Source organism: Notolabrus celidotus, chromosome 15 (genome assembly GCF_009762535.1).
Source record: "Notolabrus celidotus isolate fNotCel1 chromosome 15, fNotCel1.pri, whole genome shotgun sequence".
Classification (NCBI taxonomy): Eukaryota; Metazoa; Chordata; class Actinopteri; order Labriformes; family Labridae; genus Notolabrus; species Notolabrus celidotus.
Window position 1 is genome coordinate 29,513,806 of NC_048286.1, and position 15,748 is coordinate 29,529,553.

Consider the following 15,748-nt stretch of genomic DNA (forward strand, 5'->3'; position numbering starts at 1 on the left):
GACGCTGGGTGGCAAAACTGTCACCATCTGCCAGCCGACAGTCAATTTGTTTTTGTTAAATTAGCATAAAACAAGAAGAAAAAAACAGTTTGTTTAAAGATTCATTTTGCACCAAAGTATCTGGACTTGAACACACAGACAGTCCATACTAACACAAAGAGACACATTAAACACAATTAGGTTTGATCACACCTGTAAGACAAACACTTGAGGACAGAGCATAGGTCTTTAGTCGTGCAGGATCTCGTGCTTTCCTGCTGAGGCTGAATATTGTGCATGTTAATCCGTGCGTGTTTGCAGTCTTCATGGACAGTGCATGCAGTTTTATGTACTTGTGTGTTTCCAGGCTGCGCATGTCTGCAGTGAGTCTCCAAAAATAGAACCATGATGAAATATTAAAATGTGTCAATAGAGAACCATGGCCTTGACGTGGAAGAAAAGCCACTCAACTCTCTGCGTGTGTGTGTGACAGAGGAGGAGATTACTGAGCCCCAGCAGGTCTATCAGGGTCAGACGGTCCATGACTATATTACATTCATGCAGGTATATGCAGGGTATTTGTGTGTGCGTGTGTGTGTTAACCCGGCTCTGAAAAGATATTAAAATGCGCAGGCAGAGGCTTCCTTTTTTTGGCACCCCATTACTTTCTTCCTAATACACTAATACATCCCCATCTCTTTCTCCACACACACTCTCTCACCTCAGATGGATTCAGTAGAGCCTTCAGTGTTTGCCATCTGACTGATAATGTATTTATGAAGCCCCCTCACTCCCCCTAAAGGCTCCACTACCCATACGAAACACACCTAAAGTGGCAAACAAAAACTGTGGAAAACATCCCCTGGCTTTGTGCGCACACACACACACACACACACACACACACACACACACACACACACACACACACACACACACACACACACACATGCACACATCTGTTGGTTTGTGTGAATCCATCTGAAACCGGCCTGCAGTGCAAATACTTCAGCTGCATTATGTGTGTGTGTCACTGCGTGTGCATTTGCCTATTTTAGACATAGAGGCCTTGACCTATAACTCACCCCGCACCCTTAGCTTAATATCTCATTGTAAATAATTCACAATCACCAGCTTCACTGCCTACAGGAAACCATTGGTTCTGCTTTTAAGTGACTTTTCACTTTGGTTGCGCTTTATTTTCCAACGCTCTCATCCAGAGTGACTCCATTTGCCGCCAGCTGCTGATTTTATCTGTCCCGCGTTGTTGATGTTGACCGCTGGCACTCTTACGATTTTTCATCTTCTCTTGTTTAAAAATCACAAACAAGAAATGCTCTTTGGTTTGTTTCTGCGACTGCTGGCGGAAAAAAAAAGTGACATCAGTGGAGATTAAAGGGACAGAGGCTGTTGATGGAGGACAGCTCAACAGCTCCTCTGAGAGCACAAATACTGAGAGCGAGGAATTTTATCGGTCTATTTGGAGCTGATATAATGTAGTGAAGTTGTTTTCCAGTGCAGTGGGTTGTTTGCCAGAAAAAGCAAACAGATGTGGCGGCAGTTCACTTTCTATCTACCGCAGCAATATTGCACTGCAGGAAATTATGTTTAAAGGAACATTAAAACAAATTATGTCTGTAATTAAAGTTGTTGGTGAGGCTCATCTTTGATATCATTGCCAAAAATGAATGAATCAAAGCTGCATCAACTTTTTTATTATGACTTTAATAGGAGGGATGGGAGATTTTTGGCACTCACACATCACCTCCCCTTTTTACCTTTAACATTCAATTATGCTCACTTTAAATTTTATGGAGCCACTAAGGCATTTTTACAGATTACATTCTGCAAAGTACTCTGAAAATGCTTTGTCATTTTGCCCTGAACGTACACACAATGTCTGATTTCAAACCAGAACACAGAGACGCTCTTTCCTCTGCAACACAGTTATTATGTTTCACAGAGGCTTTGAATGCAGCGTGAGGCGGCTGCAGCACAGCTTCATTTTCATTTTGGCATGTATGTAAATGGATTAGAGCTTTGCTGGCATGAGACATGCATCTCACATGCGTGTCTCATACGCCAAAAGTCTCCAGGTTAGGAGGCCTACTTATTTTCACCACAAGCCTCACTTGGTTCATGGCCAAGATAGACATTTTATTGATCTTGTTACAACAATAATTACATCTACATCTGATGAATGAATCCAAAGTATGAAATACAAAGTCACATCTGATATGCTTTTCAAAATAAAAGCCTGGGCAGTGTTTTTAAAGAGACTAACTTCTTCTCAACACAATGATTTTTTCAGATTTTTGGTTGGGCCGGTTGGTTTATGACTTAATTTGGTAAAACTTTTGGGAGGGACAAGGCTGACAGCAACAACTCAAAGAGCATGCAGCTTGTGTGAATACCAAGACAACACAAGCTGCTGCCACCTTGTGCCACAGTGGCCATACAGCCAACACCCTACCAGACTGCCACACCCCTTTGAGATGCATTTAACCCCATGAACACAGAGATGCTCTTTCCTCTGCAACACAGTTATTATGTTTCACAGAGGCTTTGAATGCAGCGTGAGGCAGCTGCAGCACAGCTTCATTTTCATTTTGGCATGCATGTAAATGGATTAGAGCTTTGCTGGCATGAGACATGCATCTCACATGCGTGTCTCATACGCCAAAAGTCTCCAGGTTAGGAGGCCTACTTATTTTCACCACAAGCCTCACTTGGTTCGTGGCCATGATAGACATTTTGTTGATCTTGTTACAACAATAATTACATCTACATGTGAAGAATGAATCCAAAGTATGAGATACAAAGTAACACATCTGATATGCTTTTCAAAATAAAAGTCTGGACAGTGCTTTTCAAGAGACTAACTTCTTCTCAACACAATGATTTGTTCAGTTTTTTGGTTGTGCCGGTTGGTTTTGGACTTAATTTAGGTGAAACTTTTGGGAGAGACAAGGCTGACAGCAACAACTCAAAGAGCAATGCCTGTGTGAATACCAGGACAACACAAGCTGCAGCCATCTTGTGCTACAGTGGTCATACAGCCAACACCCTACCAGACTGCCACAGCCCTTTGAGATGCATTTAACCCCATGAACACAGAGACGCTCTTTCCTCTGCAACACACTTATTATGTTTCACACAGGCTTTGAATGCAGCGCGAGGCAGCTGCAGCACAGCTTCATTTTCATTTTCATTTTGGCATGCATGTAAATGGATTAGAGCTTTGCTGGCATGAGACATGCATCTCACATGCATGTCTCATACGCCAAAAGTCTCCAGGTTAGGAGGCCTACTTATTTTCACCACAAGCCTCACTTGGTTTGTGGCCAAGATAGACATTTTATTGATCTTGTTACAACAATAATTACATCTACATGTGAAGAATGAATCCAAAGTATGAGCTACAAAGTAACACATCTGATATGCTTTTCAAAATAAAAGACCTGGCAGTGTTTTTCTCTCTATGAAGAGAGTAACCTCTTCTCAACACAATGCTTTTTTCAAATTTTTGGTTGGGCTGGTTTGTTTTGGACTTAATTTAGGGGAAACTTTTGGGAGAGACAAAGCTGACACCAACAACTCAAAGAGCATGCAGCCTGTGTGAATACCAGGACAACACAAGCTGCAGTCATCATGTTTCACAGTGGTCATACCATAGACATGTAAAGAGTAGAGGCCGCATCGACCGCTACTACCTATTGGCGCTGACGATGCCGTGGGGCCGCCATCTTAGTCTGGTCACCCGCTCCCACTTAGTGTAATCTGTTTGGCAGGCGCAATTAAGTGTCAGCGCATTTAATCAATCTTTACTCACTGAATACTAAACTGATTTTCATGCAGGGTTTTTTTTTCTGCAAAGTTCATACATGTAGGTATGATACAGGACACATGGTTCGGCGTATTTTAATATTCATAATGGGCTTAACAGTGATAAATATTCTGATAGATGATATATGTGATATATGATTGGTATTTTGCAGCACTTTGCTCTGGCATCTTGAAGTCTCTGCTGCTTCAGTTTACATTTACAGGTAGGATCACGGGTAGGATGACCGGACCACGATGGCGGCCGTATGTCTTGCGCCCCAGCAGCCAATGCGGCGTCTACTCTTTATATGTCTATGAGTCATACAGCCAACACCCTACCAGACTGCCACAGCCCTTTGAGATGCATTTAACCCCGTGTTTGTGCTTTTTGTATCATGTGCACTAAGTTTAGCAGCCCCCAAAAGATGATCAGTCTTTATGAACAAGGCTCCCAATATCCACTACAGCAAAGTTACACCCTGGGAAATCATACTCAATGAAACACTCTGGATAAAAAATGTGTTTAATATCTGTTCATAAAGTCTTTTGTGAGGCACCTCTTTGCTACCATCCCCAAAGTGAATTAACCAAAGATGCACCGACAGTGTTTGAGGACTTTGGTGGGAAGGGTGGAAGAGTTTTGGCTCTTGTTTGAGCTTCTGTCCTCCTTAAATGATTGAAAGAAACTCACATTAAACAATGTAAAAACATCCAGTGTGCAAAAATGTTCCAGAGATGCTTGTGTTCTGTGATTTACATATTGTTATGTTTTGTGTGCCACAGTCGATGCATGTTTGCATGTTTACACAACAAGTGAAATGATCCATGTGCAAATCTTAAGACTGCAGGAAGCCTGAGGCAGCGTGTAAAATTAGAGATGAAGGGTGTTATCACATTAAGCTTTGGCAGGATGTTTGTGTATGTTATCATCATCTACAGTGAATCTACAGTTAATCACTTGTACAGTCTCATCCATAGATGATTGCACAGTTTAGTTTCCACAAAGTGAGACGTGAAAATTTCACAGCAATCAGAGATAATGCACCCAGAAAAAAAAAAATACATCACATCTCATTACGTTAATTTATTCGGAGGCATCGAAGACGTTTGAAAAGTTAATTTGATGTCACTGATTCATGATCTGAGAGTAAGCGCTGACTAACAGACGGGTTTGATGGCTGACCAGCTGCTGGCTGGACGGCAGGTCGCTGTAGGACTGTCCAGCTGGAGTCTGACCCACTGATCTGATCTTTGATGGGTCTAAAGCTCAGATGTGGAAAGAAAATTGTGAGAATAAAAGCAGCTCACTCAGCTAATCTCACATTGTATTTATCTCTCAGCAGACAGATTATATTACAAAGTGTAGAAGGCATGTAACGAGGTCTCAGCTTAGTCACCGGTTGTGTTTCACAAAAGAGAAAACGTTGTCTTTGGTGGCTTTTCTTCATTCCTCTCTCAGTCAAAGTGAGATAAACACTTGCTTCAAACCTTCTCCGTTCTTAAAAGAAATGTTAGAGGATGAAGTAAGATGCATTCCTGGATCTATTTTTGCCTCTCCAGATGGACAGACAGCGCTAATGACTTCTTTGTTTCATCTGACGGCGTCAACAACTTCACTGAGTGCTTTAGAGGAGCGCTCAGTCCTCCTTCAGGTCAACATGTCACAGAATTTGTTCAACTGTAGGAGACAAATCAACAAACCCAGACATCCATCTCTTTGTGGAGTTGTTATTAGACGTCACAGATGCTGTGTCGCTTTATTCCCTCTGAGAACACACTTTTGTCGTGCCAGACATTCATTAATGTTTCTAACACCTCATGTCTGTCTGTTTGGGTTATTTATCAGCTTCAGTGCGTGGTGGAATAACTCAACGCTCAGACCAGAGAGCTGCTCATTGAATTCATTTTCACGTCCTTCTGAAATATGTGGCACTGAGAGATGGTGAACTATTTCACTGATTTCCAACTTTATCTGTATCTATCTGGAGCCTCTGTTAAACAGGCACTGCGATACTAAAATGTCCAGACGTTGTTCAGGAGCTTTACACAGAACAGCCTTTAATTGACAGTCAGGGTGAGTAGATGAGTGAATGCAGTCTGGAACATTTACCAAGAGGGAGTCGTTGTTCCCATTAATAAGCAGTGTAGCTGCTCTTCATTCTTTACTGCTCGTATGTTGGTGGTATATTATTTTCTACTACCAGTCAAAAGTTTGGACACACCTTCTCATTCAATGGTTTTTATTTATTTTAATTATTTTCAACATTGTAGATTAATACTGAAGACATCAAAACTATGAAATAATCTGGTTATGCCATAATATGGATTACAACAGCAGTCAAATAGGGCTATCCATTGTGTGCTAACCCTACCTCTGAACAACACAACTGATGGTCTCAAACACATTAAGAAGGCAAGTCATTCCACAAATGAACTCTTGACAAGGCTCAAGTTAGTTAGAAACCATTCCAGGAGACCACTTCATGAAGCAGACTGAGAGAATACCAAGAGTGTGCAAAGCTGTCATGAAGGAAAAAAGGGGGCTACTTTACAGAATCTAAAATATAAAACATATTCTGCTTTGTTTAACACTTTTTTTTAAATCAAATAATTCCATATATGAAGAGTTAATTTGCAAATACAGTTAACTCACTTTTGAAAAATTTAAAAAATGTTTCATAAAACATATTTTTTCTATTTCTAGCTTTTGATATGATCAATCAACTGAGGTTGGGTGGCTTTGACTAAGTGAAAATGACTTTACTAATCAGAGATATCTTGAAAATGTAACTTTATTAGGAATCTATCGATCAAGAAGAAATATCTTGTTTGAAAATTTATAAAAACAGAGTTATCTGTTTTTGCAAATTAACTCTTCATATGTTCTTTCATAGTTTTGATGCCTTTAGTATTAATCTACAGTGTTTCAAATAATTCAAATAAATACAAACCCTTGAGTGAGAAGGTGTGTCCAAACTTTCCACTGGTAGTGTATATTTACCAACAGGGGGCACCAAAACCAACACAAACCAGAAGTTCCTCACAGCGTTTGATCAAATATTCTTTAACCTGGGCTTGCATTTAGCCTAAGAGTTAAGATGCACGCCGAGGTTTGATTCCAGCCTGTGGTCCTTTTCCCTCATGTCATTCTCCCCCTTGCTCCCAGTTTCCTACTCTATCCACTGTCCTCTCTTCTATAAATAAAGTTATAAATAAAATATTTTTGAACCTTGAAGTGCACATACGTTTCTCTGAGCCTCAGTAAATATTTGAAGTAAGTAGAAAAGCATAGAATACACTCTGAAAACTGAGGATTTTGACTGTTTTAATACCACCGTGACATAAACACTCTGATGTTCCTCCAGCTGAATAAAACTGAGTGCTTATAGAAAGACAGGTAAGACTGAAGAGGGATGAGATACAGACAGAGAGAGTATGTGAGTGTGGGTTTTAAATGGAGGTCAGGAACAAGGTGAGATTTAAGGGTCACAGAGCATGAGAGAAAAAGAGTGCAGAGCGGCTGGAGCAACATCAGAGTTAAAAGCAAATGGTTGTCTGAAAAAAATGGACAAGCATTTCTATTTTACTCTTTTAGTCCTCTCCTTTCTTCTCTTTAATTCAGCTGCTGTTAGAAATGGAAAAAAAAGAACAGTTTTGTCATCTTATTCACACACCTTCAAGGCCATGAAGAGACTACATTTGATCTCAAAGATAATCTGTTACAGGAGTTGTCTGATAGAAGTCTTCAGGTGCCTTCTGACAGGAATCCTAAACCTCTGTTCAAACACGACATCACCACACTTTACATCCCTCGAGCTCGACACCTCAATATTTTTTCTTTTTCTGTTCTCCACCAGGACAAGGTCTTCTGTCCCAGAGCGCTCTGCAGCTCAACAACCAGGATGCCTACGCAGCAGCCGGTTACCATAGCAACCAGGGGATGACACTTGGCGAGTCGGTTGGTGGACGCGGGCAAGTCGGAGGGGCCGTTCACATCTACAACCAGGTACGACTAATGGACGCCTGATTCCACATTAACCTTTGATCCATATCATTTAGGGTCTGATGTACACTACCAGTCAAAAGTTAGGAAACACCTTCCCATTCAACGGTTTTTATTTATTTTAATTATTTGAAACACTGTAGATTAATACCGAATACATTCTAAACTATGAAAGAACATATATGGAATTATTTAATTCACAAAAAAGTGTTAAACGAAGCAGAATATGTTTTATATTTTAGATTCTGTAAAGTAGCCCCCTTTTTCCCTTCATGACAGCTTTGCACACTCTTGGTATTCTTTCAGTCTGCTTCATGAAGTGGTCTCCTGGAATGGTTTCTAATTAACATGAGCCTTGTCAAGAGTTCATTTGTAGAATGACTTGCCTTCTTAATGTGTTTAAGACCATCAGTTGTATTCTGTCCCCAATGTCTGTCTGTACACAAATCGAAAGACAGCTTAGTAAAGTTCAATGACCTTTACTGTTGTCATCATTCTCGTGAAGATATCCATCGTTGTAAAACTGAAAATATACAAAAAAAGTGAAAACAGAAACAAGTAAACACAAGTAACAATGTTTTGGCGTACGAATATTACAATTAAGCAGCTTTGCGTCTGTCAGCTTCTCCTATGAAAATAATGGAATTCATTAAGTCATAAAAATTCAATACCTTTACATAACCAGCAGGAGGAAACTAAAATACAAATTTCTTGCAACACATTACAAGTTGTGTTGTTCAGAGGTAGGGTTAGCACACAGTGGATAGCCCTATTTGACTGCTGTTGTAATCCATATTATGGCACAACCATATTATTTCATAGTTCTGATGTCTTCAGTATTAATCTTCAATGTTGAAAATAATTAAAATGAATAAAAACCATTGAATGAGAAGGTGATTCCAAACTTGTCACTGCTAGTGCACATTGTTGTCAACATGTGTGGGTTAAAATATGAGTTTTAGTCTGAATCTGAAGTGCAGTCACTGAAGTTTCCCAAAGCCTTTCTGATATCAGGTTTATACTGGGCATGGTAGAGCTTAGGTAAATAAAGAATACAAAATCACTAGAATAATGTTTGGAGTTGTTTAGCTGTTTATACCCAGTATTAGCGCAGTCTGCTAACAACTGACACTCATGGTTCTCCAGTGTTTATCATCAGCTGTAGGAGGTTACTGCAGGTCAATTATAATCAGATTAAAGTGGACATTTATAGATGTGATCAGATTGTTACTGAGAGTCTTGAAGTGTTTAAATACTTGTTTTTGTTCCTTGAAGAAACTCTCCTTTAAATCAAACAGAAAGTCTTTACATGGAATGTTTCTTCTAAATTTTGTCTTTCTCTTGTTGTCAGGCAGAAACTCACTCAAGCAATGTTTATATCAGTAGTTCATCACAGTGATAATCCTTACATGCATGCTACCTCATCTTCACTGAAATGTTAGACTCAGTGCACCATGCTGGGTTCTGATTTGTCTCATGAACACATCACTTCTGTCATTTCACAAACTCCATCTGTGTTTAGAAGAAGCGTGTTTGTGATGTGTCTCCGTTATCTTGGTCTGAGCTACAGGGTCACCTTAAACTAGAGCACTTATTAATCAGGTGGAAATATTTCACAACCAGGATTTAGGATCATTTGAGTGTGAATATGTTTGACAGATGAAAGCTGCACAGTTGTAGTTATCAGTGTTTGAAGTAATATTTTCTTTTTATAATCTATTGTTGTTCTTCGTTTGCTGTTGTCTCGAAATTTGATTAACAATGAAAATATTCCTAAATTATAATTATAGTTTTTAATTTAACCAATCGGTGCACTGGGCTTGGCTGGTACAACACAGAGGCTTTAGCTAATCCTGCATTTATGAGTACTTTTAAAATAAACTTACAGTAATTGTATTCTTATGAAAAGGATAAGCGCTCAGTGGAAAACCCATCACATTACGCCATCATCAGGATTTATGCTTTACCAATAAGTCACAGCCGTTTATGTCACTGACTGAACACCCAAACATGAAGATAGATGGGTACAGATTGGCAGAGAGACCCATCACCAGTGAGCACCTCCCTTCAAAAACACAGTCTAGAGGTGTTAGAAGAAGGACAGAGGATGAAGAGCCGGGGTGAGGAACTAGGTTAGGCTGTTCGCTCTCCCCTATACTTCCATCTGAAATGAGGCAAGGGAGGAAAGAAGACAGAGGGAGTAAAAAAGAGAGGTCTATATGTGTTGGAAAGAAGACAGGAAGGGCAGAGCCAGGAGGATAGAGAAAACAGAGGGAGGAGTCTGAAGTGAGCTGCTAGAAAGAGGACAGGGATGACAGTGCCAGGGAGAGACGCCTGGTTGAGGTCTTTTGCTATACTTCCCTTTTTTCTTTACTACTCCCCTCCATCACACATAGTGTTCCTCTGTCTCCTCTGATGATTTCCCTTGCACTGACTTCAACTCACTCCTCTTTTCCTCCCTCCTTCTACCCTCATCTTGCTTCATTTCCATGTGCACTTTTTCTGTTCTCTCCACCCCTGCCTCCCTCTCTCTCATCTTTCTCCCTTCTCTGTCCTCTCTAGGTGACATCCAGCCGTGCAGCTGCCCACCTAGCAGGAACAGACTCTCAGTCCCAGAGAGACTCATTTGCCCAGCAGGCCCATGGCAGCGCCTTCATGCCCACTGAGGGTGGATCTGCACCTGTTGGGCCATCCATGTATTACTCCTGTGCCACTTTGCCCGCACAGGTACAAGTCCCTGAGCAGATAACTTTGATGTTGAAGTTTTGGTCTGACAGATGCTCTCTCCACTCCTCCTTGATAGTACACTCTCCTTCACACTGCTGTAACTCCACTAAAAGAAAAAAAGTTTAGGGGCTACGATGGGCCTGCTTTATTGATTCTATCATTCCTTAGACATCCAGGGAGCGCTTCAGTGGAAATCTATCTCCTGAGCTTCACATACTCCCTGTGTGGCTCTCTAAACTTTATTCACTGCTCCTTTGCAGAGGCAGAGAGCTCTCTGATTCATAAGAGGGGCAATTGAGTCCGATGGCAAAGCAGAGTTATGTTTTAAAAAACAAGACATCCTAAATTCTAGATAATCTCCTTCTAAATAATTCACCTCCATGCAGTTAGTTAATTCCCTTCATGTGCCCCTTTATCCACGAAGTGCTAAGAACAGATTCTTAATGTCGAAGGGCTGCACAGGAGGAGAAGTGGAGGAAGTGAAGTCAGTAGTTGTGCAAAGGTGGTTTGGTTGCATTTGGAGGTTTTTGAACTGGACTGGAATCCTTCGAAGGTTTTTGTCACACCAGCAAATAAAACTGGAATATTATAGGAATCAGTCCATTTCATTTTAAAATCAGTGACTGTAGGTTTTATTTATTTATTTAGAGTCCATTGAATTAGGATAGTGCTCATTAATCAACATGTGAACATTTGCTAGGATTAGCACGACAGAGTTTTTGCTTTGGTATTGGCTATTCTTATTTTTGAGGGGTTGGAAAAAACTGTTTATTTCCCGGCTCTCTTACTGATCCTCCCGCTGTGTAAGATGCTTGATTCTGATTTGGTCAAAACCCCTTCATGACGGTTATTAACTTTCACTAACATGAGCAACACCAAGCAAACTGATCACACGTCATGTCAAATCAATCAGCGGAAAAGAGTTCCAGCACATTTTGCTTCTGCCTGTTGACACCATAGGTAGGTTGAGGTGAAATCGTTAGTATCTATTTGCCTCAAAACAATGTGGCTAAAACGCTAGTTTCCATTAGAGTGCTTGTCGTATCTTAACAGCCCGTGATGTGCAGATGTTGAAGGAACCTCGTGACACTGGCTTGCTTGGATAGTAATCAGGTTTATTACAATCAGCATCAGTATCAAACAAGCACCGTGGATGCTCGAAGGACGACTTGGTCAGATGAAGCGTCCTGTTGACTGTCTCCATGCTCCTTCTTAAATAGGATGAAGGTGTCCTCAAAACACACACATATATGGACTCTTCAACCTCAGTTTAACATTAGCTATTATTGGACTCCATCTCTGAAAACCTTGAAGTGACCATATCAAAGAGGTCAACTGTCACAGTCAATCATATTTATTAGCAAGGTGTTCTTCTTTTAGAAATTCCTGAATCCTCCCCATTCCACAAATAACTGAAGTCTCCTGGAGTCCTTTTAAAACAACACATTCTTTTGTGTTATAAGTTACATATGAGATACATATGAGATAATGCTAATTTGGCAGGCTTAACTACACAAATGTTTAAACGTTGGATCCTGTCCAGCAATTTTAGACACGCGGGTGAGGCAGGTGAGAGCAACAAAGAAACTTAAACCATGAGCGGTGGTGATGATAGCAGCAGGGTCAAAGTTGTGACATTTGCCTCGCACACATGTTGAAAACTTTAAAACAAGACAAACATCAGTAAAAGTTTTGTAACTGTCTGAGTTAAACCCTAGAACACTATCGCTAAAATTAGTAACACCATCACTAACGCCGGCTGTTTTTTACCTGATATAATATACCCAATAAAAAGTATTTGTCATCAAAATATATCAAAATATGACAATACCTGACAAATTAGAGTATTGTTCTTTTATTTTAAACTGTGCCATGTCAAAATCATGGTGGGACCCTAAAACAATGCTCCAAATTTACTGAAAAAGTTGGAATTCTAGAACAAAAAACTCTTAAAAAAAAAAAGAATGATGAAACTGGAAACTTTGTGTTCGGTCCACCCATTCCTGGGACATTTGAGACTTCCCTGGTGAAGGCACAGTCTCCTTGACACACAAACAGCTGCAGGAGAGAGAAACAAAAAATCACCATTGCTGGGTGAAAATCACCCGAACACGTGCCTGTAGGAAAAAGTGTGTTTTGGAGTAGGGAAACACCCACGCCTTCAAAGACGTCAAAGACGATGCTGAAGCTACCCAGGGACCCATAACACTCAGACAAACACAACATAATGAAAATCATGTCAATGTGTTTGCTTGGGTGACAATCACCCGGCGATAGCGTTCTAGGGTTGATGTGTTTAATCCACTCATGATTTTACAATAATGAAGCTGAAAAGGTTTCCAAAGGCATGCAAAGGACTTTTACTTTGAAAATCATACCAGAAGTGTTACCATACTTTGTTTATCATGCCTGTGACATGACTATAGCTGATGCTAAGTCAATACAGCCCTCATCATTCATCATCATAATTTTTCTTTCTCTTTGGACAAGATCATTGCACGGCTTGCAGAAACATAGGTGTAGACTTTCGGTGCATAAGACGGACGTGAGATGGGCTCTCACCCCAGCAGTCTGAAACATGCCCGCTGACATCAAAATGAAGCCGTCCCACAGCCAACACGCTTTCAGTCTGAAGCTCAAGGAACTGCTGTTTAGCACAGCACCCCAAATGCTGTTTCCAGGTCCCTCCCTGCAGCAGCAATGTTCAATTTAAACCCTCTAAAGCATCTCTGTAGAGCCTCCACTTTCCAATAAAGGAGACCAAAAAATGATATTTACAAGAAGAAAGAGAGCTAGCCTGGAAGGATTTCTTTATTCCTGTTCAGTAACTTTCAAAGAAATCAAATTATGTACAATCCTGAGAACAAAATGCCGGGGGGAGTAGACAGCCCACTGCAGAAGAAAAATAAAGAACCCTGTGTTATGACTGAGTTTCTGGGCTTATTCTCCGCCTGCGGTCATGGCTAACTTGATCAATTTGAGATTGCTCACTAAAAAGCTAATAGTCCACCAGATCTAAGCCTAACTTATTGTCACTCACCGATGTATAATGCCTCCAGGAGATTACTTATTTTTAGCTTTGTTGACAAAAAAAAAATCTGTGAACTACTAAACTAATCCTGCATGAGTTCTGTGCACTGACCAAACAGAAGAGCTCACCCTCACAGACTTGCAGAAGATTCAACCTCTCTGCTGTTTCTCTACCTGCAAAGTCTGAGTCTAATTTGTAGACAGCGTCGAGGCTTTGTGAACCACAGACAGAGGGATACCTCAGAGTGAACTGCTGTTGTGGTCAAACTTTGCTGACTCTTCATTTCAGCTTTAAATGCTATCATGGCGGCAATTGAAGAAATTGCTTTTCTTGCATCTTCTTTGCAATTAGCACAAATGGTTTCTGCAAAAAGCAGGTACACGAACGGACGGGTCAGCAGTGCAGCCACAATGCAGCATTAAATACTGGCCTTTGGTGGTGATTCAATTTGTTATTGCTTCTTTAGCTGCATTAAAATCTGGACTCAGAATGAAAGATTTGAAGAACGCTGCATAATCGTGTCTTTGAATTTGTTTAAGCAGATGTACCGACGTCGTTCAAGTGAATCAAAAAATTTGCAGCGTCTGCACTTCAGCACATCTCGTCCTCATCCATATTAATGAACTGTTTAAAATTGTACCTTTAGTTCTGTTACTGCAAGACTTGGAAAATATTTCCTCAACTCTTTTCTTCAGTTGGAACAAATTGAGAATGAATGTGAAGAATTGGGAGGGAACTTAATTTGGCGGCTCGTTTGCCTGCAGTCACATTTCAAGTTCATTTGGTTCTAAAAGTTCAGTCATCCCTTCATGTTTGGTCTGATGGCTCCGAGCTCTTCATCAGGATGTTATCGCAGATTAGACTCTCTGCTCTCTGGTTATCCTGCTCCAGGGGGAGTTGTTCATCTCTCTGAAAATAATGATAGGAGTGAGAAGAGAAGATGAATATTTAAAGTGAGTGACATCCTTCTTTAATGAAGTACATCTCTTCTATTACAGCGTGTGAGCTCCCCTCAGCAGGCGGTGGGATCTCCTACCAAGCTGCAGCGCCTGGGTCCAGCCTCCTCTGACATGCCCAGCTACGCCACGCTGCAGAGGGTGTCCTCGCCCAAACAGTCGCCCAGCCGACTCGCCAAGTCCTACAGGTCAGTCCAGCTGATGTGAACCAGGGTATTTAATGAGGGCTCATAAAAGGGATATACTCTATATATGTATATTTGCAGGGGTTGATAGGATTCAAGATCAGCACAGATGACCATTTCTTTTTTGGGTTTCAACGTGAATTTATTTTGAAAAATAGATTTCTTTATACCCCTGGACTGTCTTAAGTTAACCACAGAAACTTTACAGTGTTCAGAATTCTATATAGTAAAGAAGAGCACAACTTCTATCTCCTAACTCTTTAATGAAGCACCTGGAGCACAGTTAGATTGTACAATAAGAATCCCACAGTGTTAAACTCCTAATAAAGTAGCAGATTGCTGGTGGGCCAGTCTCTGCAAGCTCACGCTGTGTAGCCAAATGTTGTTCAAAGACACAAAACTTCATTTGAAATTCCCCAAAGATATCCAACAAAGTTCTGTGGATTGTCTGATATGGAGGGAACTTCAGGGTGCCCAAAAGTTGGTTCACTTCTTACCTGGGTAGATCACTGCGGTGGCTCATGCTGAGCACTTGTCTTGGACCACGGAGGTTTATGAGCTGAACGTGAGAACGGAGGAGGGAGAGAGAGACCAACAAGCTCTTTGTGGATCCTGAATGATGAAGTGACATATAATCATGAAAGATATTTATTATAATTTTTATGCTATCATCCTACTACAGAGGCTGGAAAAGCACTGGAGGCCAGTTGTGGTTGTAGTCAAATTATTAAAAATGACTTGCTGTGTTTGCTTTTAATCATGTTTTCATATTTGTTTTCATTAGTTTCCCACTGTTCCTTTGAAACCATCGGGGCCGCAGATTAAGTATTAGCCCAAGTCTCTTCTATCACACACAACACAAGAATATGTCCAGGCAACAGATTAATTTGAGGGAATAAACAGGAGTTATTAGAAAGATCCAGAGTGTGAACTAAAGCAAAGTGATATTATGAGCTTCAGTTTGTGCATCCATAGTCATTAATATTTCTATTGTGCAGATGCAGCTGTGTTTGTTTTAGTTTGGATTATGAGTTTAACTTCTCCA

General features: G+C 40.6%; 1 protein-coding gene across 13 annotated transcripts in view; it reads left to right on the plus strand.

The window, feature by feature from the left end:
• ctnnd2b (catenin (cadherin-associated protein), delta 2b) overlaps positions 1–15,748 on the plus strand; it is a 237,275-nt gene that overhangs the window by 141,951 nt on the left and 79,576 nt on the right. For all 13 annotated transcript variants that reach the window (XM_034702134.1, XM_034702144.1, XM_034702136.1 and 10 more), the window contains 3 exons: positions 7,659–7,807; positions 10,367–10,531; positions 14,561–14,706. In XM_034702134.1, the coding sequence (XP_034558025.1) occupies positions 7,659–7,807; positions 10,367–10,531; positions 14,561–14,706 (460 nt within the window). The remainder of the gene's footprint in view (positions 1–7,658; positions 7,808–10,366; positions 10,532–14,560; positions 14,707–15,748) is intronic.